We start from the raw sequence: 24,336 nt of genomic DNA, 5'->3' as shown, positions 1-24,336 counted from the left end.
CTGGTGCAGGAGGGGGCTGTGTGTCTCCCAGGTGGAGCTGCACTCAATTAGGGGTGGATGTGTCCCCTCCTATATGTGAAGGGCTTTTGTATCCTTAACAGTCAAAGAAGCTATAGAAATGTAAAGGAAGGACACGCAGATGAACCCATCTTATTTGAAACCCCTTGCTTTTTTCTGGAAGCCTGGTAATTGTTCAATGTTTAGGTAGACAGGCACCCTAAATTCCCTTACAAAATCTTTAAACTGCAACTAATTCCCTTAAGAGATGCAGGATTTAAACAAATTCCCTTCTAATCCCCTAAAATGTTTTTAAACCCATAAAAGCAGACTTAGGACATTTGGAAAACGGAGCCATGAACCTAGGCTGTAAAAACATCTTTATTTATAAAAAATTGTATTGCCTGTTACATATGCCACTGAAATTATCCAACTTACATGAGTGTAGGCAGACAGTTTAATTAGTATTGCAACAACCAAGAAACAGAAAACTGATTGCAGTCTTAATTAAAAATGCAATTAAGAGATGTGATTTGTCTTATTTAAAAGAAATTAGTGGTAAATGTTTTATTTAAAAAAATGTAGTGTAGATTTTAACCAACACCTCCCCACTAAGAATTTTCCCACAGAAACAAAATACATCAGAAGATACAAAAATTAAAACATAATGGAATATTTATAGTTAAAATGTGCTTTTTCTTCAACTATTTCCAAGACCTAGCTCGTCTCTATCTGGTGTGGACAAGGAGTTCCTGATATGAGCACACCAAGATGAATGGCCTGTTTCTCTCCGACAGTCACCCTGCAGCCCAGCGTGGCCTGTCTCTCTCTCTCGCACACAAACACCCACCCTGCAGTCCAGCGTGGCCTGTCTCTCTCTCTCACACACAAACACCCACCCTGCAGTCCAGCGTGGCCCGTCTCTCTCTCACACACACAAACACCCACCCTGCAGTCCAGCGTGGCCCGTCTCTCTCTCACACACACAAACAAACACCCACCCTGCAGTCCAGCGTGGCCTGTCTCTCTCTCACACACACAAACACCCACCCTGCAGTCCAGCGTGGCCTGTCTCTCTCACACACACACAAACACCCACCCTGCAGTCCAGCGTGGCCTGTCTCTCTCACACACACACACACAAACACCCACCCTGCAGTCCAGCGTGGCCTGTCTCTCTCACACACACACAAACACCCACCCTGCAGTCCAGCGTGGCCTGTCTCTCTCACACACACACACAAACACCCACCCTGCAGTCCAGCGTGGCCTGTCTCTCTCACACACACACACAAACACCCACCCTGCAGTCCAGCGTGGCCTGTCTCTCTCACACACACAATCACCCACCCTGCAGTCCAACGTGGCCTGTCTCTCTCTCACACACACAATCACCCACCCTGCAGTCCAACGTGGCCTGTCTCTCTCTCACACACAATCACCCACTCTGCAGTCCAGCGTGGCCTGTCTCATCCTGCTCATCACAGTACCTTTCCTTTTTAAAACTCTGCAATGCTTTATTTCCAGATCTCTGACAGGGGCTTCACAGAAACCACGTCTGGTGCATCTCAGTTTAATTTCTACTGAATTACTCAATTTAACAGCAGTGCTGGCTTTAAACAGAATCATGTTAAGAAGTAATATTGGATTAATCAGAGTTCAAAAGCACCACAGATGAGTTTTTTGTGACAATTATAGACAGGAAGCGAGATCACGATTGTAAGGCCTTTTAAGAAAACAAAAATTAACTTCTCTAACGAGCTCAAGAGTCTCTCACAATCACAGGTTTGCTCCACTGCATCGAGACAGGGGTTCCCAGTCCGTGTCCTGGGGAGCCCCACGCCTGCTGGGCTTTGCTCTGGCTGAGCTTCTTACTTAAATTGGTGCTATATTCCCCTGCGCCCTCCCATTTGAGATCTCTTTCAAGGTGCGTTAGTTACAGAGGTGACCTCCAAACTGGACTTCCAAAAGAGCTGAAGACAAGAGTTAAAATGAAACCCCACTGCTATTTGTGGGTTGAGCCACACAACAGGGCGCTCAGTTGGAACAAAGCCCCACAGGTGTGAGGGGGGCACCCCCAGAGAAACTGTGCCGCGCCGCCCTCCAGTCCCGGAAATCACCAGGCCCTCTCTCATTCCCTCGGGAAGAGTGAGGGGGTCGGGTCCGCCTTCCTCCCGTTGTCCTCGGGGTCCCGAGACCGGATCGCTCCGCACCGGGGCAGCCCCCCAGCCGAACCCCCCACACACACACACAGCCCGCAGGGCACAAACTGGGCTTGGGGCTCTCACCGGGCCTCAAGCTTCACATTGTACTGGGAGGGCTTCTCAAGGCACTGGCCAATGCCCCCGGCCCGCGGGGTTTTGTCCCGGTAAAAACACCGGCAGAGAGAGAACTTCACGCCGGGAACACGGAGGCACGGAAGGTGGGGGTGGTGGTTTCGGAGAGCTGAAAAACGCCTGCTTTCCTCGGGGACGGGCTCGGAGCATGGAAACGCCACCCTGGGACCGACCCCGCCAGCGCCTCCAGCCCCGACTGGGAAATGTGAGATCGGAGCTCCGACCCGGAATTAAACCGGACTCCGGCCTGCTTGCTGATCCAAACCCCACTCCCAGCGTGACGGCCACTGCCCACGATTTATAAAGCAGAAGATGGGCGATTAACCCCCAACAAACAAAGTCTGGAATCACTGAAATTGTACACTACCCCCCTTCTCACCCCTCCCATCCCAAACCTACAGACTAACAATACTAAACCAGCTCCTGCCTCCTGTACATATATAAAAGTCAATAATTAGAAGATTAACCAATATATATATAAAATTAAACACACTAGAACTTGGGGAGGAAGTTATTTCAAATCTGTATTTATCTTTCAATGGAAAACAAAAGCCATCAACAACAAGAGAAATTAAAAAACATTTTTGCTTAAAAAAATAATCTGAATTAAAAGTCTGCCCTGCACTGGTATGAACAACAGCGGGCTCTAGTGTTCAGTGGGAACTGCAGCTTTCAGAGGGCAAACAGAGCGCTGTCGAGTCCTTTCTGGGAAACAGCGGAAAGGGAGAAACCTCCAAGAGGAGAAAACTGATCGTGCAATAAAAAAGGGAACTGAACTGCAGCCCCCCAGAACTCCAACTGACAGACACGATAATCAAAGAGATTTCAATGGAGGGCTAAAGCAGTAGCAGACATGGCCTTGCCCTTCAGTGTGCTTTGCTACTAGAGACTGACACTACTGACTTTACAAGAGGTGCAGCTGTCATGCGCCCATAGATGTGTTACTGAAGGCAACAGCAGACCTGACTAATGCACCGACTCAAGAGAGAAACATTGTGGTCCCCAAAACAGAACAAACAGATCAAAGAGCAGAAATCATCATGGAAGAAAGGGAAACTCTGTTCATACTGAGGTATGAAGGTACAGACAACTAGAACCAAAACTCATGAGAATGGACCATCCCTGCCATTGCTACTACCTTCAACAATTATAAAGTAATGGACACTGCTGTGCGTTTGCCCTCATTCGATGACTGACAACAGGATACTAGCAGGTCCAGCTACAGAAATAAATGATTGTCTCAAGAGAATTACTCTAAATAGCCTAATAAAATTGAAGCTGAAGATTGAGAATTCGAAAGTGAGTGTCCTCTCTCCTGTACGAATCCGGGATATTTTTACATAGCAGCGCGTTGCTGATCTCCAGGCAGGGAGCAAACAAACTCATCTGGGACTGGATATTTGACGAAACTGGCTGCGGCAACGATGGTGCATTCTGGGTGTTCTCCCCGCCCCCCCCCCCAAAAGAATGACTAATGTCAAGTCTAAAACTGAACCGATAGGATGAGCACTCACATGCTCACTTATCATTGACACTAAGCAGCACAGTCTCCGGCCCCCCTGCGATGATGCGAGTCTGCCACGGTCAACTCCGGGTCACTTCGTTCAGAAAGAGAAGGAGACAGCAAAAGAGAGGGAGGGGTGATTTCCAGTCGTCCACATTGCTATTCTGTATCCCTCCGTTACCGGCAATGAGAGGGGATTAATGGGTCTCTCCTGGCCAGACAAATGATCAGTTTTTCTGTCAGGGGGAAGAGGGGAAAAAAAAAAGCTTTGTTAGCAAACCAAGTCAGGATAATGACGTGTTCAAACAAGAAATCTTTCTGGGGCTTATAACAGACTTCCAACAGACTCAAGCGACTGCCCTTGGAAAACTAAATGAAGAGGTAGGTCGTGCAAGAGCAGCGACAAATATTTTAAAAGGGGGTACAATTAGGCACATTCTTAATGTCGAGAATAATAAAATTAGATAGGCAGTCCATGATCTGGACCTGTCTTGAGCAGGGAAGACTAGGAGGAGACCCGATACAAGTGTTCACGAGGATGCTGATACAGGCAACACTTGTGAACTTCTGCAGGAGGACACTGAAACATTAAAATGCATTAAAAAAAAACAGATGGATGAGATTCTAGTACTAACAAATAGGAATCTAGCAGATCACCTAGGACACTACAGCATATTAAGTGCAGAGGGTCACATCTAAGCCAAGTGGAACTGGGTCTCTATAGAGAGGCAATACACCAAGCAACGCCAGGGCTTGATGGGCATGCACTTGGTCAGGTGTACCTCACTGTTAACAGTGCCGCCGTGTGGCTGGGCTGTGAACTTGTCATGTTGTCTGTGTGCCTGACACCTCAACTGAGCTGTGGGACATGGGCGAACAAGTCAATAGGCCTCCCTGCTGGATCAAGCCTGTATAGGACTACAAAAGTGTACCAGCTGACTTAACTGGAAATTTCCCAAATCTGGGGGCTTAAGAGGAAAAGTACCTGGCACTGGATAGCCAAACACCACGACTGCACGCACCCAAACACACAAGTTAAAGATGTGTTAGTAAATGAGTCAACAGTTACATGAAGTTAGATATGACCAAGTATTAGTCTATCACTGAGAGAGAGGGGTTAATACAGTCCAGACACTGACTGGACACTACAGTACATTAACACTGCACTGAGAGAGAGGGGTTAATATAGTCCAGACACACTGACTGGACACTACAGTACATTAACACTGCACAGAGAGAGAAAGAGGTTTATACAGACACTGACTGGACACTACAGTACATTAACACAACACAGAGAGAAAGAGGTTAATACAGTACAGACACTGACTGAACACTACAGTACATTAACACTGCACAGAGAGAGAGAGGGGTTAATACAGTACAGACACTGACTGGACACTAAAGTACATTAACACTGCACAGAGAGAGAAAGAGGTTAATACAGTACAGACACTGACTGGACACTACAGTACATTAACACAGCACTGAGAGAGAGGGGTTAATACAGTCCAGACACACTGACTGGACACTACAGTGCATTAACACAGCACTGAGAGAGAATGTACAGACACTGACATGACAGAGGGTGACCATGAGTGAGCAATGTGCTGGCGTACTGATGACATACCATGCTGACACATGCAGTGCAAGGAAAGGTTAGTCTAACCATCATAGGAGTCAACCAGAGGGAGAGAGCCCTTACTGCCCCCACCATACACACCACCCTGAGAGTGAGACAGGGGAGAGAGAGGGAAGGGTCAGCAAACAGAGAAAGAAAGATCAGCAAGTTAGTCCAGGTCCTGAAAATAAAACTGCGTTTGCCACAGTCCCTGCAAGACAGTCAGTACCTGAGCTCTGTGCAAGCCCCACACTTGCAAGAATGTTATATGAAAGTATATGTACATTTGGCTCTGACTGGCTGTGTGCATTCAGTATGCAAAGTACGTTAATTATGACTGTGTGCACCTCTCAAAGTCAAAGCTTTATTGGCTTGAACAATAAATTACAGGATTGTGAAAGCAATAATTAGCAAGACATTCACTAATGGGAACATTAGAGGCTCCCTCTGTTCCTCAGGCTGTGACAGAGATCACATACTGGGCTGCAGCTCTATTGAGTTTCAGGTCAGGTCTGCCTGAGTCCAGTGTCTATGTCCAGGCTGTGGTCACTCTTTGGGCTATCAGGACTGGACTGGACTGTGTCCAGCGTGATCATGCCTGTACCTGTATAGTGTCCCGGTCAGACAGGTCAATGGAGCGCTCCAGAGTATGGGTCCGGTCTCTCTGGTCCAGTGTGGAATAGGCATCTGAGAGAGAGAAAGAAGGAATGGGGCACACATATCAACAGAGGGAGGAAGTGAGAGAAATAATGGAGAACGAGGGAATTAGTCTTTCTGACTCACCTGGTCCCATATCGTTCAAGGGGATCATGTCTCTGTCCCTGTCCCTCTTCTCTCCTGTGGATGACCCAACACAAGTGTCACACACACCTATATCTGCTCAGCTATTCGCAAACTGACAAGCTTTTATTCAATGGGGCAGCAGAAACGCGCGACAGAAGGAGATACCCGTCACCTCGCGCAGGACAGACGCTGTGTGGAGCCCCCCCGACGGGGAAACAGAGGAGTCCAGCAAATGGTCAGGTGGCAATCTGCACCAAAATCCCACAGCTTCCCCTCTCAATGACAGGACCGCAGCGCCACGGTGCCCGACGTTACCTCCTCTGTCGATGAGGGGCAGGGTGCTGTCCTCGTATCCTGCGTTGTTGTTCCGGGTCGCCTGGGGGGTCAGGGTCACCATGAAGTCGGTCTTCTTCCAGCCGTCCTTCTCCAGGGGGCGCCGCAGCTCCTTATAGCCCCACACCGTCTGCAGGACCTGCCCCGCCCCTCTCACCTCTCGGTCGGACCGGTTACTGCAACGAGAGGGCAGGCCCGGCCTCGTCACCAGGAGCAAACTGGACAGAGGGGCCGCAGTGAAGGACGCAGCCCGTCACGCCTGTCCCAGTTCACTGCAGTCCCACAGCCTCCAACTAAACAGCTGAATCTCGTTCACTTTTGCTAACTTGCCAGCAGCTCCATCAGCCTGCAGCTCCCAGCTGGCAGCCCCCTGGAGCCCAGCAGGAGGGAGCCTGGTCAGTACCTGGAGGGGAGACTCCTGGGAAAGCTAAGGCTGCTGCTGGAAGAGGTGTTAGTGGGGCCACTAGGGGGGGCGCTCACCCTGCGGTCTGTGTGAGTCCTCATGCCCCAGTATAGTGACGGGGACACTATACTGTAAGAAGGCACTGTCATTCTGATAAGTAAAACCGTAGTCCTGACTCCCTGGGGTCAGTAAAAATCTCAGGGTGTTTCCCCAAAGAGTAAGGGCGTGACCCTGGTGTCCTGGCCAAATATCCCCCTGGCCTTCACCCATCATGGCCTCCTAATAATCCCCCTCTCTGAACTGGCTTCATCACTCTGCTCTCCTCCACACTGAGAGCTCGTGTGTATGAGCAGACTGGAGCATCATCCAGGTGGGGCTGCACACTGGGGGTGGTGGAGGGGATCTCCAGTGTCTGTAAAGCGCTGAGTGGAGTGTCCAGAAAAACATTATAAACTTATAAGGCATCACTAATTATAACTTTGAGGCTTGGATTCTTGTATCCTGTCCCCTCCATGATTTCTGTCTCAAAGTCTAGCCCACAGACTTCTTCAGAACCAAAAGTGAAACTAGAACCTGAGGATACAACTGGAAGCCACGCAGAAGAGCATTTAAACCTGACAATAGGAGGCACTTTACACAGGCAGTGGTGGGAGTGTGGAACAAGCTGCCAAACCACTGTGTTGAACCCACAGTTCTGATCCCATCCTGCTGAACCTCACCCCAGTGAGCCCCACAACGTTCCCAACACCTCATCCTGAGCTCACCCACCCCCCTCGCCCCAGGTCGCCCTGCCCCACCCCCTCACCCGTCCTTGTTGATCAGCACCAGCTTCTCGATGCCCCCGGCCTGTCGCAGCGTCTTGGCGCCCTCCAGGTTCCTGACTAGCACCTCGTTGAGCGTGCTGAGGATGGACACGATGGTCTCCTCGGAGAGAGCCTTGGCCGGCTGCTGCTGGCCGCCCGGGAGGTTAGAAACGAGGTTGGGAACAGCGTGCCTCCCTGAAAGAGAGAGAGAGGGGGGTTAACCCTCTAATCCAGAGAGCACACTGGGAGAGAGCGGACCAAGGCCGTGGGGTGAGACAGGGCTGCAGCCTGAGCCCAACACTGTTCAATATCTATATCAACGAATTAGAAGGAATGTTGGAGCAGTCTGCAGCTCCTGGTCTCACACTACACGACACAGAAGTGAAGTTCCTGCGCTATGCAGATGACCTGGTCCTGCTGTTGCCCACAGAACCTGGCACTGCTGGAGCAGTACTGTCAGACCTCGGCGCTGACAGTCAATCTGGACAAGACCAGAGTTATGGTTTTCCACAAGAAAGCCAGACCTCAAGGAAACAGGTACAAATTCACACTTAACAACACATTGGAGCACACATATCTCGGTCTCACCATCAGCTCATCTGGGAGTTTTGACCTCGCAGTGAAGGAACTGAGGGAGAAGGCACTCAGGGCACTCTACCCAATAAGAAGGAGGCTCTTCAACATCAACCCACCAACAAGAATCTGGCTCCAAATATTTGAGAGTGTAATCCAACCCATTGCCCTATATGGCAGTGAAGTGTGGGGTGCCCTCATGGACCAGGATTACACTTAATGGGACAAAAACCCCACAGAAACTCTGCACATGGAGATCTGTAGGAACATCCTCCATGTGCAGAGAAAAACGCCTAACAATGGGTGCAGGGCTGAATTAGGCCAGTACCCACTATTGATAAACATACAGAAAAGAGTATTAAAGTATTAGCTACACCTTAAAAACAGCAACCAAAATTCCTACCACCACAAAGCCCTGCTGAGCCAAGAGGTGAGCCCAAAACAGAGCCCCGAGCCAGCTGGTCCTGAGGCTCAATGACCCAAGAAACACCGACACCAGCCAGCATCAGGACAGCAGTGCTAGAGCACCACAACTCAGACTCGACCACATCACAGATCAAAGAGCAATATCTCACACACTGGGACACACAAACTGGAATGCTACAGAACCCTAAACAGACAATACACACTAGCCGAATATTTGACCAAGATAAGAAACAGCAAAAAGAAACAGACCCTGACGAAGAACAGGCTCAGTGACCACAGCCTGGCCATAGAAACTGGGCGACACAGGCAGACCTGGCTGACCAGAGAGGACAGGCTGTGCTCCCACTGCCAGCGGGGAGAAACAGAGACAGAGGTGCACTTCCCACTGCACTGTGACAGATACTCTGGGATTAGAGAATCATTATTCCACAAATTCAGAAATCTAATCCCCGAGTTCCCAAACCTGCCAGAATCACAACAAATCCCAATCCTACTGGGAGAAGGAGGAGGGAACTCAGTTGAACTGGCAGCCCAGTATGTGATCCCCTGTCACAGCCTGAGGAACAGTGAGTCTGTCTCCCAATAATGTTCAATATGTTTACAGTACACAAATATTTTATGATGCGTCTTTGTTGTAAATGTCTGTAGATTTTATTTAATTTTTTGTTTCATGTTAATTTTATTTGCTTTGGCAACACTGACTGTACCCATCGGTCATGCTAATAAAGCACGTTGAAATGAACTGAAATTTACACAGGTTAACCCCCTAATCCAGAGAGCAGACACTGCTGGGTACACACTGGGAGAGAGAGACAGGTTAACCCCCTAATCCAGAGAGCGGACACTGCTGGGTACACACTGGGAGAGGGAGACAGGTTAACCCTCTAGTCTGCAAAGGTGGCACTTTGAGAGAAAGACACCAGTGGGCACCAGAAATCTAGCAGGTGTGGGACTGAACTGCATGTATGAAGACCCCAGAGTCACAGACCCAAGGGATCTGTCTTCTCCAGAACTGAAGGCAGATGACTGCAACTATCTGGGATCCAGGGGAACTCCAATGAGCAACCGTTGCACTGTCCAAAGAACAGAAATCCTGCTCGGAAAACTACATTCCTGTAAACCACACAAAAAATCACTCGCGTAACTTTCCTCAGCAGCTACAAATCCGGTTCTTACTAGCCTCCGCGTGTCGACAAAACTGTCCAACTTCAAGCCAATTCTGAGCACAGTGTTCAGTAAGCCAAAGCACAGGGATGCCACTGACAGTCTAGGATTGCCGGTAGACTTACCGATGAGTTCGCGGTTGCGGGTATCGATGGATAGGTTCCTCATGGCGCCAGACATCGCTCTGACTACACGGTCATTGTTGTGAGAAAGAAGCTCTGCAATCAAAGACAGACCCTTCTCCTGGCGCACCATGGACCGGATATACCGCCCATACTGTGGAAGAAAAAGAGAGGTTTATATAGTACATTAACACTGCACTGAGAGAGGGGTTAATACAGTCCAGACACACTGACTGGACACTACAGTACATTAACACTGCACTGAGAGAGGGGTTAATACAGTCCAGACACACTGACTGGACACTACAGGACATTAACACTGCACTGAGAGAGAGGGGTTAATACAGTCCAGACACACTGACTGGACACTACAGGACATTAACACTGCACTGAGAGAGAGGGGTTAATACAGTCCAGACACTGGACAGATCCACTCACAGTCCAGCGGCCCGCACACAGGTTCTGGATGGCTCCAGCTGCCGCCTCCAGGACCGAGGGGTTCTTGCTCTCCTTCAGCAGGGAGGTGTACACTCGCACCACTTCTGGCTGGTACAGCAGCTCGTACCCTGGCAGCGAGAGAGCACGGAGGGGTTACAGGAGCACGCCCACAGCGAGAAAGACTACGCTATTACCACGCTCCCCGTGCAGTTATAGGGTGATCCGTGTGAGGCCCGTCACGTTCCAGGAGCTCAACACGGACACCTGCTGGCAGCGGTGAGCAGAGCACAGCAGTACCACTCCTCCCACCAGGGCTGAGGTGTGTGGTAGTTTATGACTTTTTACAATTTTTAAAAAGCTAGCTTTTAACGTTGCCAAACAGAAGGGTTTTCCCAAAAACCCCTCCCCTGCAGCTTTTCCTTTAGGCTCACCAGGCTCCTGCATGGCCTCCGGCTTGGCGGAGCCCACTCACCTTTGGCGGGAACGGTCCTCTTTGGAATATCGACAACGTCGGCTGTGGGGTCGTCCAGGTCTTTCTTTCCTGGACACAACAGACAACGCGTCAGCAAAACACGCACGGCGGCCAGATGCTAACAGAAACCAGAAGTCCCGCAGTGCCCCGGCCGGACGAGGTCCCATTAAACATGAACAAACTGGGCCCACGAGACCAGTGCAGTCCGCCTGGCACAGGACAGCTTCAGGGTCTGGAACACAATTTACCTGGTCGAGCTCAAACGCGTCAGGCAGGCCCGGCTGGATCCAGTCCAGCACCAGTGTTAGTATTCATGTTAATTATTGTTTAATCGTTAAGGCCTGAAAGGCAGCCAAGCAGAGTTTATAAGAGGCTCTTACCTTTGGAAAACCACTCGTCTTTTGAACAGGAGCAGGAGACAGAGAGAGAAGGGGAGGGTGGAGGGAAAGAGATTTCAGCGTGAGAAACAGCAGTTTACAGCCACCAAAGCTCCCCTTACAAGCCACACCCAAGCAGCTAGAGCAGAGATATCACACAGGACAAGACACGACAACGACCCACTCCAGGGAGAACACTATTACAGACGGCACAGCTGCGGTCAGGCCACACTCAGTGGATGCAATCGCACTTGACAAACCCAGTACCCTTCTGTATCGCCTGCTCTATTCCTGTCATCTGCTCTCACTGCATCTCCTGCCCCGTACTGTAACCATCTGTATCACCTGCTCTGTTACTGCCTCTCGCTGCATCGCCTATCCTGTTAAATTATCACCCTCTCTCTCCCGCCCATCCTGTGCCATAACTCCTCCTTTAATCCCGTTATCTTCCAATTCGCTCCCTGGCCCAGTTTATGATGAATGGATTCACTTGCTACTGTAAGGCTGGATTAACTCCAGACAAGAAAGCACTTGAATTTTTTTTAACTAAACCTCACAGAGACTGGTCTCCGAGTATGAGAAGTTTAAGGAGTACAGGACGCAGGAGACAAATTTCACACAGAGGGAACTGGGATATGGACATCATCACTATGACCTGAAACTGTGTAACAGACACAGGGGTGCAGTCCAGAGGAACACAGGAGATCAGGGCGGTCCCATCGCTAGTACCTTTGCCCTTTCGGGACCCGAAGCAGCTGCCCTTGGGGGCGGAGCCGGAGGCGGGGCTCTGGCCCGGGGCGCTGTTCTCCTGGAAGCGCTCGGAGCCCGGCACCTCCCGGTGCACGTGGTAGGACAGGTTCCTCAGCAGGCACACGCAGTTCTCGATGAGCTGCGGGAGCGAGAGGGGGAGGGGGGACCACGTCAGCACAGCCCTGCCTTCCTCACACCAGAGGAGGAGGAGGAGGAGGGCGGCAGGCTCCGGGAGCGGAGGAGCGGCCACCGAGCGGGGCTGCAGTCCGCCGTACCTTGTTGTCCACCTCCTTGCGGTCGATCTGCGACTGGACGATGTACATCAGCGAGTCCACCAGCCCGGTGCACTCTCGGAGCTTCCGCCGGGCCTCGCTGCGCTCCGAGCTCACGTTCCTGAGATCGGGAGACGAGGAGAGGACCGTGACCCTCGGCCGCATGATTCACACGCAGGCGCTTAGGAAAACGGCCTACGGCAACTACCCCCCCCATCCCACTACCTCTCCTCCTGCGGCCCCTCTGTCGTACCTCAGGCAGCCGGCGGTGTTGGTGAGCGCGGTCTCCCACTCCAGGTGGCGCGGCTTGCAGCTTTCCTCCTCCCTCTCCCGCTCCCGCTCCCAGCCGGAGTGCGGCACCATCACCTCGTCCGACAGGGCGTGCAGCGCGTGGTCCACGATCTCCATCTTCACCGAGTCGTGGGAGGACAGGTTCCACAGAGTGCCTGGACAGGAAAGCGCGCCGGGAGGTCAGGGGGCTGCTGTCCTCTGAGCAGCCCGCTGGGCACACCTGGGGGGTATGCTCCAGTGTGGGGGGGGGGGGGGGGGCGTGTCCTGGGGTCACCGCGGCCACGAAGTGGAACAGCGCTTGCCCTTACGGCCACACCGATAAGAACAGGGAGCATATCGGGGACTCAACAGTGCACCCTCTGTTTTCTACCTGCACAGATCAATAAGAATCGGTACCAACAGGCTCCACTCAGGAGACTTAGGTGTCTCACAGCACCGCCATCAGCCTGGGGCTCCACCTTTGAGCCACTGCCGCCCCCGAAACAACCTGGTCCGGCGGCCAAGACCCATGGCTTCAGACACCCCTGGCCCACAGACCTGGCCGGCGGCGGCGGCGCTGGCCCACAGTCGCAACAGTTACCTGTGATGGTGTCAGTGAGGTCCTGGTCATGCGTCTTCCTCAGGAGCCGGATGAGGGCAGGCACCCCGTCGCAGTTTTTGACCGCGATCTTGTTCTCCCCGTCCCGGCCGAAGGAGATGTTCTTCAGCGCCCCGCAGGCGGCCTGGTGCACCTCCTTCTTGGGGTGGTCCAGGAGGCTGACCAGAGCTGGGATCCCCTTCAGCCGCCGCACCTCTGATTTCACCTGCAGGGGGGGAGGACGTGTCAGCCGCGGCGACGTGCTATATTCCTCCCAGCTAAGGAAGAGGCTGGGACGGACACCGTGATGTGTCCAAGTGTCATACAGTCCCTCACACTGGACAGCCACCCCAGCACATTGAATTCAGGAGGCGTGTCTCTCCAAGCAGCACCTTCTCCCCTTCTGTGTGTGCCAGCACAATGCTATTGTCATCCGTCCATTACTCATTCTCTGTACAGACCTGTCTCTGTGTCCGTCAGTGACCTTGGCTGTTCTCAGCTCACATTCTTGCAGGTGAGGCTGTGTACACACCTGTCCCTGTGTCTTCTTGACCTTGGCTGCTCTCACCTGGTCACTGCTGCAGGTAAGGCTCTGTACGGACCTGTCCCTGCGCCCCCCAGTGACTTTGACTGTTCTCACCTGGTCACTGCTGCAGGTAAGGCTCTGTACGGACCTGTCCCTGTGTCCCCCAGTGACCTTGGCTGCTCTCACCTGATCACTGCTGCAGGTAAGGCTCTGTACGGACCTGTCCCTGTGTCCCCCGGTGACCTTGACTGTTCTCACCTGTCCACTGTCCGCTGCTGCAGGTAAGGCTCTGTACGGACCTGTCCCTGTGTCCCCTAGTGACCTTCACTGTTCTCACCTGTCCACTGTCCGCTGCTGCAGGTAAGGCTCTGTACGGACCTGTCCCTGTGTCCCCCAGTGACCTTGGCTGCTCTCACCTGGTCACTGCTGCAGGTAAGGCTCTGTACGGACCTGTCCCTGTGTCCCCTAGTGACCTTGACTGTTCTCACCTGTCCACTGTCCACTGCTGCAGGTAAGGCTCTGTACGGACCTGTCCCTGTGTCCCCTAGTGACCTTGACTGTTCTCACCTGTCCACTGTCCACTGCTGCAGGTAAGGCTCTGTACAGACCTGTCCCTGTGTCCCCCAGTGACCTTGGCTGCTCTCACCTGGTCACTGCTGCAGGTAAGGCTCTGTACGGACCTGTCCCTGTGTCCCCTAGTGACCTTGACTGTTCTCACCTGTCCACTGTCCACTGCTGCAGGTAAGGCTCTGTACGGACCTGTCCCTGTGTCCCCTAGTGACCTTGACTGTTCTCACCTGTCCACTGTCCACTGCTGCAGGTAAGGCTCTGTACGGACCTGTCCCTGTGTCCCCTAGTGACCTTCACTGTTCTCACCTGTCCACTGTCCGCTGCTGCAGGTAAGGCTCTGTACGGACCTGTCCCTGTGTCCCCCAGTGACCTTGGCTGCTCTCACCTGTCCACTGCTGCAGGTAAGGCTCTGTACGGACCTGTCCCTGTGTCCCCTAGTGACCTTGACTGTTCTCACCTGTCCACTGTTGCAGGTAAGGCTCTGTACGGACCTGTCCCTGTGTCCCCTAGTGACCTTGACTGTTCTCACCTGTCCACTGTCCACTGCTGCAGGTAAGGCTCTGTACGGACCTGTCCCTGTGTCCCCTAGTGACCTTGACTGTTCTCACCTGCCCACTGTCCACTGCTGTAGGTAAGGCTCTGTACGGACCTGTCCCTGTGTCCCCCAGTGAGCTTGGCTGTTCTCACCTGATCACTGCAGCAGGTAAGGCTCTGTACGGACCTGTCCCTGTGCCCCCCAGTGACCTTGGCTGCTCTCACCTGATCACTGCTGCAGGTAAGGCTCTGTACGGACCTGTCCCTGCGCCCCCCAGTGACCTTGACTGTTCTCACCTGGTCACTGCTGCAGGTAAGGCTCTGTACGGACCTGTCCCTGTGTCCCCCAGTGACCTTCACTGTTCTCACCTGATCACTGCAGCAGGTAAGGCTCTGTACGGACCTGTCCCTGTGCCCCCCAGTGACCTTGGCTGCTCTCACCTGATCACTGCTGCAGGTAAGGTTCTGTACGGACCTGTCCCTGTGTCCCCCAGTGACCTTGACTGTTCTCACCTGTCCACTGCTGCAGGTAAGGCTCTGTACGGACCTGTCCCTGTGTCCCCCAGTGACCTTGGCTGCTCTCACCTGATCACTGCTGCAGGTAAGGTTCTGTACGGACCTGTCCCTGCGCCCCCAGTGACCTTGACTGTTCTCACCTGGTCACTGCTGCAGGTAAGGCTCTGTACGGACCTGTCCCTGCGCCCCCCAGTGACCTTGACTGTTCTCACCTGGTCACTGCTGCAGGTAAGGCTCTGTACGGACCTGTCCCTGTGTCCCCCAGTGACCTTGGCTGCTCTCACCTGATCACTGCTGCAGGTAAGGCTCTGTACGGACCTGTCCCTGTGTCCCCCAGTGACCTTGACTGTTCTCACCTGTCCACTGTCCGCTGCTGCAGGTAAGGCTCTGTACGGACCTGTCCCTGTGTCCCCCAGTGACCTTGGCTGCTCTCACCTGATCACTGCTGCAGGTAAGGTTCTGTACGGACCTGTCCCTGCGCCCCCCAGTGACCTGAGCTATTCTCACCTTGTCGTTCTTGTAGGTGAGGTGCTGCAGGTAGGCTGCAGCATTCGACTTGACCGGATCCAGGCGGTAGTTGAGCATGGCGATAACTTCCGGCAGCTCGGGCTGTCTCCAGGAAGGGGGTGGCCCCTTCCTCAAGGTGCTGTCCAAGCTGGCCATGCTGCCCCGCTCTGCCTGCGCCAAGGGGGCGCCCCAGAAATAGCCGTCACCCGCTGTACCCCCCATGTCACCATCCAAGGTGTCCTCATAGCTCCTGAAGGGATACAGGCATGAGTTTGAGAGTTTGTGGGACATACGGGGTGAGGAGTGCGAGAGCAAGGGGTGAGCACGGGCTCACAGATCCCAACGGTGCAGGTCTGGAGGAAATTGCAAAGTATGAAATCTCAGAGAAATGAATGCTGAAAAACATATTGCTTTGAAAAGTGCCGCATGAGTTCAGAGCTACACAGTTTTTACTTGGATGTGTGCACAGTTTGAAAATATCTGCAGAACTTGCTAGCAATTGGTGACTGAGCTGTAAAAATCTTAAACTCCCCAACGAGTCATGCAGATCCCCAGGGAGCCCAGAAGGGAGACGGGAAACAGAGCGGGTCAGAGAGAGAGAGAGGCTGGACAACAGTACCTGAGCCTTCGCCGTGGGTCCAGCCCCATCCCCCCTCCGGCGCGGGGCACGGTGCCGTAGTTCGGGGGGCCCATCCCGTAGTCCACATCGTCGTAGCCGATACTGCGCTGGTCATCTTCCAGCCCGTAGGGCTCGGGCACGAAGCGCTGGGGCGCCGACAGCTCCAGGGCACTGCCCATCCGCACCTGGGGCTGAGCGCCATACGGGTCGGCCTGCCGGCTGGGGGCGCGATAGCCGCTGTCCAGAGTCCTGTAGCCATCCACCGGTCTGAGAACCAGCAGCAAACGAGAGAAGATCAGCACGGTTTTTCATGTCCAGTCAGTGTGTCTGGACTGTATTAACCCCTCTCTCTCAGTGCAGTGTTAATGTCCTGTAGTGTCCAGTCAGTGTGTCTGGACTGTATTAACCCCTCTCTCTCAGTGCAGTGTTAATGTCCTGTAGTGTCCAGTCAGTGTGTCTGGACTGTATTAACCCCTCTCTCTCAGTGCAGTGTTAATGTCCTGTAGTGTCCAGTCAGTGTGTCTGGACTGTATTAACCCCTCTCTCTCAGTGCAGTGTTAATGTCCTGTAGTGTCCAGTCAGTGTGTCTGGACTGTATTAACCCCTCTCTCTCAATGCAGTGTTAATGTCCTGTAGTGTCCAGTCAGTGTGTCTGGACTGTATTAACCCCTCTCTCTCAGTGCAGTGTTAATGTCCTGTAGTGTCCAGTCAGTGTGTCTGGACTGTATTAACCCCTCTCTCTCAGTGCAGTGTTAATGTCCTGTAGTGTCCAGTCAGTGTGTCTGGACTGTATTAACCCCTCTCTCTCAGTGCAGTGTTAATGTCCTGTAGTGTCCAGTCAGTGTGTCTGGACTGTATTAACCCCTCTCTCTCAGTGCAGTGTTAATGTCCTGTAGTGTCCAGGCAGTGCGTCTGTACTAATGAACCCCACTCCATCCTTACCTGTATCGGTCTTCCATGCGGGTCCCTCGGCTCAGACTGGCGTAGGTGTCCGATGGGGGTCCTGTCCGATACCCAGAATCCTCATACCCCCCTCCTCCAATAGTGGCGTAGTGGTAGTTTCGGGGGACTGTGGCAGTGCCGGTATACATTTCCCCATGCTGGGGAACCACACCCTGTGGCCCACCCTGTCTGTAGACACGGTCAAGAGTGGAGTAGTTGTTCACTCCTCCAACCATCCCTCCCTGTACAGAACCATCCAGGGACAGGTTGTCTGAGATTGAGGGGATCACTGTCCGAGTAGTGACAGTCTTTACAACCTTCTTTACCTGAGAGAGAGAGAGAGAGAGAAAGAGGGGAGTTAATACAGTACAGACACTGACCGGGCACTACAGTACGTAACCATGAGGGTATTACAATTGGAAACGGTTCGACTTATTAAAGCAAGGGGGTCACATCTGGGCCAGTACCGTGGTCTCAGTGCGTCGTGTTGTCCCATCCTCACTGGTTTCCACGGAGACCACAGAGGCAGGCTGCTCTGGATCCTCCTCTACTGTAACCGTCTCCTCGACGATGTGACCAGGGTCCAGCATCCTGTACTGTAATGACAGCATGCCTTCAGTGAGACGGGGCAACCAGAGGCAGGCGTCATACGCGCCAGAGAAGGAGAGAGACACAGAAGACAGTCGAGATATGCACCCTACAGAAACCAGAGAAACGCGTCAGGCCAACATGTCTGTAAAAGAGCCAGTCACCTGCGTGCCGTTAACGTATCCCTCGCTCAGTTTCAGTCTGTCTATGTCCGCATCGCCAGGCACACAGCCGTTCTGCACCGAGGAAAGAGAGAGGGACAGGAAGTCAAGAGCAGAACACAGAGGCACCACCGGAGCAAGGACACGTCTCCTGATGCAAGGACAGGGAAGTCCAGTCCTGGACCTGTGTGTCTGCAGCCTTCAAATGCAGCTTGAATCATGGGATATTCATGGGAGTTTAGAAAGACCCCAAAAGTCCTGCTGTAGACACAGAACCCCCTCCAGGACCAGGACTGGAGGATGATCAGACACCATTAACCCTGCTACCCACTTTATTACTTCAGAGTGCCCAATAGGTGGCAGCATCGGCAGACTGTCTATTGATTCAACAGTTTACAGTATCAAATGCATTCCAGAGAGCTTACTGACAGAACAGTTTTGCTGATCCAAGTATTCCAACAAACACTGGACCAAGATACTACCAAGTGAGCCAGACGAGCAACACTGAAACTGGCATGCCGGATTTTAAGAGAACAGTAAGAATGAAATGACCTAACAACGGATCTCCGACCAGCCTCGCTCCTGGGGAGCCCTGACTGTGCAGATTCGAAAGTGGCGATTTAATGCTGACCTTTACAAAGATATCAAAGAGTTTACTGTTCAACAGTTGATGTCTAAGACAATTTAAAGAATCAACACAAAAAACACTGACCCTCAAGAACCCTAGGACCTTAATCAAGCCGACTGATTGCTTAAACAAGTCATATGGGATGACCCACAAGACAAATCGGACCGGGACTGGAGACCCTCAGTCTAAGCTCACTTAGATCCAACACACAGTGCCATTATCTAGTCTCTACAGTCAATGGAGGAAAGACGCTCAGGCGCGTGGAGACGGTCACAAGCCTGCTTCACTTGAGCAAGGCAGCACTCGCGGATAACCCTGACGGCACGACCCCATCACGCTCCTGCTTGAGGGCAGGGCCCTCGGCCACACGTCAGTCGCCTGGGCTCCAGCTCGCACTCTTGACCGCAGTCCCACAATGCCTCTCTTTCCCAGACCCCCCCTGCAGGCCTGTCGAGCTAGCAGAGGGGCACAGCGCCTTGCACGGTGTTCGGAAAGAGCCGCCGTGCAAGGCAGGGAACTGATCCCATTTCTGTCCACAGCTCCGCATCCACTTCCTACTCCTTCGCTCTCCATTCCCATCATCACAATCCTTTACACCTCCCCAAACTGGGGTACGCAGGGCACCCCCCTTCTAAAGCAATCTGCAGCACAGTTCTGTACTGAGGGAGGAAGACAGGTACAATACAGGACCGTAATGAAACTGCAGCGCGTGAGCACTGTACAGCAATGCGCAGTGCTGAGCCCCAGTGTAATAAAACCAGCCATCTGAACTCTGACCGTTCTGTCAACACGCAGCCTTCAGAGTAACTTTCCCTTTCGCGCTCTGTTAAACAGTCACCTATTAACCAAAGACACGAAAACCAGTTACTTGTTCGAAGATGCTCAGTAGCAGAATGAATCCAAAAACCCCAAGCCGTTCACGAGCTGCATACGGAACGACACACAGAGACCGCTCTCTCTGTACCCCCACAGAACAGATAATAGAAAAAACACGCGCACCTGTCCACAGAGCCTGCGCTCACGCTGCTCACAAACTCGGCCTGCCGAGCCAAGAGACCGTGCGGCACACCCTCCTCCACTGACTCACTGGAGCTAATCATTAAAAACGCTTTCTCATGAGAATGTTGGATCTGCACTACCTTGATGTGGATTTCGAATGAACAGTGAAACAAGAACCACCTGACAGAAGTTGTAAATACAGAGGAGAGCATTTAAAACCAGGAACAGTAGGCAATTCCTTACACAAAGGGTGGTGGGAGCGTGGAACAAGCTGCCCAGCCACGTTGTTGAAACCGATACCCTTATTCCTCTCAAGCAACAGCTGAATCAGATCCTCTCCACCACCACCGACGAGGCTAAACGTGCCCCACCCCTACCCTGCCCCTCGGCGGCAATTCCCCAGCCACTGTCGAACCGGTAGCAGGCTCCCTCCCTGAGGCCTGACTCGTGGGCAGAAAGGTCAGGGGTCGCTTCTCAGAGCTGCATAACTGCTGGTGCCATTCACAGCACCTCCAGTCTCCACTCGGGGGGGTTATCACAATATCCCTACTACTACAAGGATGGGAGGAGTGTTTCATGTTCCTTTCCCTCTCAGAATTAAGAGCCTGGGGCCAGCTAGACACGCCCTGGCCCTTCAAGTCCCACAACAGTACAGCTACACACCTCTCGCTGCTGCACTACAGGCAGGGAAACAGACCGCCGAGCAGTGTCAAGAGTGAGAGAGACCCCGCTTTGACACGAGGGATACTGCCGACGCAGACAGCTCCTTACCCCAAAGGAACAGAAAGTACAGGCCATCGATGTGCATGGCTTCTTCCTCAAGAAGGAGGAAACACTGCTCAAGCAGACGCATGAGGAGCCTCTGCGACGCCCCACACCGCCCGCACAGGGGGCAGCGGTGTGGGGCGGTGGTCAGGGCGCCGGACTCGTTAACGGGAGGTTGCGGGTTTGAGTCCCGAGCTGCTGTTCGTGCCCTCGAGCAGGGCACTTCACCTGAACTGTTCCAGTTTAACACCCCGCTGCATAAACGGACACAAACTGAAGCAGGGATGGAGCGAAAGCAGCAGAATCTATAGCATCGGCTGCCCCCCCCCGCCCCCCGCCTGCTCCGCTAGGCTCATCCCGGACGGGGGAGAGAGGGGGAGGAGGCAGGAAGAGGTGATGGACGGGTCAGGGGGCTAGCAGGGGCGGTGCTGGAGGTGGACACCAGGAGGCCCCGGGTCTGAGGGAAAGGTGCTGATGGGAGATGACGGGGAGTGAGAGAGTGAGAGAGAGAGGGAGGTGGAGGTGGAGATGGGATGATGGTGACGAAGTGGGGGGGGGGCGGGCTGTACCTGCTGTGCGGGAGGGGGCCGGGGGCTGCTGCCGTTGGCGACGGCGGTGAGCTGCTGGCTGACCCTCCTCCTCTCCTCCTCCAGAGCGCGGGTCAGCCGCTCAAACTGGGCCTCCTGCTCCCGCACCGAGGCCAGGAGAGAGGCGGCACTCTCACACTGCTCCATGCACACTGGGAGAGAGGAGGCGGGGAGAGACAGGGGGGAGGAGGAGGAGGAGGAGGGAGAGGGAGAGAAAGGCACTTGATTAAACCCAAAGTCCCCAGGAAGCCAAATCACACAAAGAGGAGAAAAATCACCGAACCTCTAAAACCCCAGGACTGACAGATTCAGGGACAGAGGGGTATTCATTTAAATCTTTAAAAACCCACAAGCCCAGCAAAAAGAGAAAGTTATTTAAACCGCGACCCGTCAGTAATCGCAGACTGCGCGGTGAGAGAAGAGTCTTGAGGCGAAGGGGAGATGAAAGGGAGGTGAGAGGACAAGGGAACGGGGGAAACGGTCTCGGGGGGCCGGGATGGGTGACTGCCGACCGAGGGCCCGAAGCCCACATCTCCAATCAGCAGGCAAACAGGACTGGAGTCGGGGGGGAGTGGGACAACTCAGGACACAACTCGGGACCCCTCCCGGAGCGGCGAACAGCAGGCATTCATCCGAGCGGATCATGCCGAAGCACAGCACTTAAACCAAACGTGTCCGCGTCTCGAAAAAACCCCAACAGGAGCTCCTGCAGGATGTGTTTGTTAAGAGCTGGGTGCCGGAGCCCGTTTCCGCCCCCCGGGGCTGGGCGCATTCCCCACGCGGCCTCCCGTTCCTCATCCGCGGTCTGTCCAACCCCTCGCCTCCACCCAACGCCGACTGCCACAGTGCCCATTTAAAAAAAATCCGCAGGAATGAAATCCGAGCAGCTGGACTTGCGCTGTGTGGAACTGAAGAGGGGGCACGAACAGGACTGGGAACAGGAGCAGGAGACTCCCCCGCCTGACCCCCGAGTCCAGGGGCTGCCGAGCTGGAGACGCCGCTCCAGGATACAGGTTACTGCAGCCAAGCAAGAGAGACGCACCAAATACCCCCACCCCCTGCCATTCAGCCAGTCCCAGGAGCAAACTCTCCAGCTCCGACAAGACCATCAGCCTTGGTCTCTCACGCGGGGGGGGTGTGTGGAGACCGGGCAGAGCCCCCTCCTGCCCGTTACAGACCACCCTGCCTCGGCCCGGCCTGGACGTTCAAGACCTCATCGCAGCGCAGGCGGTGGGCCCTGGCGCCCCCAGCAGGCGACAGGCTGCGTTCCCGTGCTCCTTTCACCCGCGTTCTTGACGGCACGCGCAAACCCTTCGCTGGCAAGCTGGGGAGAGACGGCAGGAAGTTCCATCCTGGAGTCGCTGGAAACAATGCTCTCTGGCTGCACGAGAAAGCGACTGGCACCCATTATCCCTGGCGGCGACGGCCCAGGGGCCCCCCCAGGACCAGGAGCCCCTTAGTCCCAAACCCCATTCTCAGGATCGGACACCTTTATTCACCGAATACTGTGACTTCATCACCGCACGCAGCAGGGCGCCAGCCTCTGCAAATTCTTCCAGGTGGGGCTGCACATTGGTGGTGGTGGAGGGGAGTCCCCATTACCTGTAAAGCGCTTTGAGTGGAGTGGCCAGAAAAGCCTCAAGGTTGCACTCTGTGAAGTGCCGGGGGCGAGCCGCTGACTGCTGTGACTCAGGCCTGCTGCACGTGGTAATTCGGCTACAATCCCGAGACTGGAGAGGGGGCCGGATCCTGCCTGTGCACAAGTATCCCGTGGGAAGGGAGGGAGGTGGGTGGGCACCTCTCAGTCAACAGAAATGCAGACCAAGCAAGACTGTGACTGATGTCAGCCTGCAGCGCTGCTACTGACTTGGCACAGTGTGGGCACAGTGCAGCATTTCGAACATCTCTTTGTATGCAGCACAACCTAATGTTAACGGGCGAGCGGACGTAGATAAGTATGACTGAGTCTATCGCGTGGGCTACCCTGACCTTTTAAAGCCGGGAAAGGGATCCAGACGGCACACAACGTTTACAAGAGCCGTCACATGAGGAACGCCCCCCTGCGTACAGAGCGCGTACAGAGAGCCAGGAGCGCTTGCCGCCAGAGAGAGACAGCAGGGCCGGAAGCAAGGCTGACCGACAGGCTGGCCCTGTGGTGGGGGGCAGGGGGCCCCCCCGAGACACAAGCTCAAACTGCTGGGGGAACGGTCAACACCCTACACAACCAGAACCGAGCCCCACCGTCTTCCAAACGGGGCTCCTGAAAATATTCAGGCGCATCCGTACCGTAACCAACGCCAGGCTCCACGGCTCAGGATATCCCCCCCGCGGCACCTGCAGGGACTGACGCAGACGCTCCCGTGGGAGCCCACAGGCTCAGGGCTCGTTTTGATACGGCAGTAAAGGACCACGCTCTCCAGCTCTCCCTTTCAGAAGGATTTCACATCTCTTCCCAGGGATTCCAAAATCCACCAGAGGAAGAGGGGCAAGAGACACATTCTCTCTCCAGCGCCAGCAGGGGGGTCCAGTCCTAGTTCCGGGGGGACCCCCATCCCTGCTGGGCTTTGTTCTCGCTGGGGTCTTGATCACTTGAAAGTTTAAACTTGCCATTTGAGGCTTTTTAAACTTTGCTTTTAGCACTTGAACGGCTGAACGCGATCTGCAATTGGGGTGAGACCTGTGGTGATGAAAGTTTCAGCTGCTCTCATTCAGGTGTGAAATACAACCGACAGGACTTGATTGACTGGCTTCATCAGTCTGCTCTCCTCCACACTGAGAGCTGTGTGTGAGAGCAGACGGGAGCCACATCCAGGTGGGGCTGCACACTGGGGGGGTGGAGGAGGGGATCCCCAGTGTCTGTAAAGTGCTGCTCTGAGTGGAGTGTCCAGAAAAGCGAAGAGCGCTGTGCGTCAGGAATTATTACTACTGCTACTAGACGAAGGTGCACTCCCAACACCCTACCCGTCTGTTCATCAGCTGGTCTCCCAGTCAGAGCTGCTGAGCCAGGTATAAGGGAGTAAAGTTAACTATCCGAGTGAGGAGAGACGGAGTTCTGAGCTGTGGAACTGGGGGAAATAATGTGCTTTAACTGGGCTATTTGTGGAAACCAAGACTGAGCTCAGATGAGGCTCACCCAGGAGATCAGCTGGTCCTAG

At 53.7% G+C, this 24,336-nt stretch overlaps 1 protein-coding gene across 12 annotated transcripts in view; it reads right to left on the bottom strand.

Annotated features, from left to right (window-relative positions):
• Positions 1 to 360: 360 nt before the first annotated feature.
• Positions 361 to 24,336, bottom strand: part of ctnnd1 (catenin (cadherin-associated protein), delta 1) — a 37,663-nt gene continuing 13,687 nt past the window's right edge. For 4 of the 12 annotated variants that reach the window (XM_069191298.1, XM_069191297.1, XM_069191299.1 and 1 more), the window contains 20 exons: positions 21,164 to 21,333; positions 18,206 to 18,277; positions 17,921 to 18,049; positions 17,454 to 17,779; positions 16,512 to 16,778; positions 15,893 to 16,142; positions 13,243 to 13,465; positions 12,625 to 12,817; positions 12,375 to 12,492; positions 12,079 to 12,238; positions 11,353 to 11,370; positions 10,973 to 11,041; positions 10,501 to 10,628; positions 10,066 to 10,216; positions 7,780 to 7,972; positions 6,554 to 6,747; positions 6,239 to 6,292; positions 6,060 to 6,142; positions 5,504 to 5,561; positions 361 to 4,073 (listed from right to left, as the gene is read on the bottom strand). In XM_069191298.1, the coding sequence (XP_069047399.1) occupies positions 4,015 to 4,073; positions 5,504 to 5,561; positions 6,060 to 6,142; positions 6,239 to 6,292; positions 6,554 to 6,747; positions 7,780 to 7,972; positions 10,066 to 10,216; positions 10,501 to 10,628; positions 10,973 to 11,041; positions 11,353 to 11,370; positions 12,079 to 12,238; positions 12,375 to 12,492; positions 12,625 to 12,817; positions 13,243 to 13,465; positions 15,893 to 16,142; positions 16,512 to 16,778; positions 17,454 to 17,779; positions 17,921 to 18,049; positions 18,206 to 18,277; positions 21,164 to 21,328 (2,910 nt within the window). In that variant the 5' untranslated portion in view covers positions 21,329 to 21,333 and the 3' untranslated portion in view covers positions 361 to 4,014. Of the gene's footprint in view, positions 4,074 to 5,464; positions 5,562 to 6,059; positions 6,143 to 6,238; positions 6,293 to 6,553; positions 6,748 to 7,779; positions 7,973 to 10,065; positions 10,217 to 10,500; positions 10,629 to 10,972; positions 11,042 to 11,352; positions 11,371 to 12,078; positions 12,239 to 12,374; positions 12,493 to 12,624; positions 12,818 to 13,242; positions 13,466 to 15,892; positions 16,143 to 16,511; positions 16,779 to 17,453; positions 17,780 to 17,920; positions 18,050 to 18,205; positions 18,278 to 21,163; positions 21,334 to 24,336 lie in introns of all 12 variants that reach the window. The other 8 variants (XM_069191302.1, XM_069191300.1, XM_069191303.1 and 5 more) reach the window with 6 other exon arrangements.

The sequence above is a fragment of the Lepisosteus oculatus genome, chromosome 6, assembly GCF_040954835.1.
Source record: "Lepisosteus oculatus isolate fLepOcu1 chromosome 6, fLepOcu1.hap2, whole genome shotgun sequence".
Classification (NCBI taxonomy): Eukaryota; Metazoa; Chordata; class Actinopteri; order Semionotiformes; family Lepisosteidae; genus Lepisosteus; species Lepisosteus oculatus.
The sequence above is the reverse complement of the archived record's forward strand: the minus strand, read 5'-3'. Positions and strand labels throughout refer to the sequence as shown.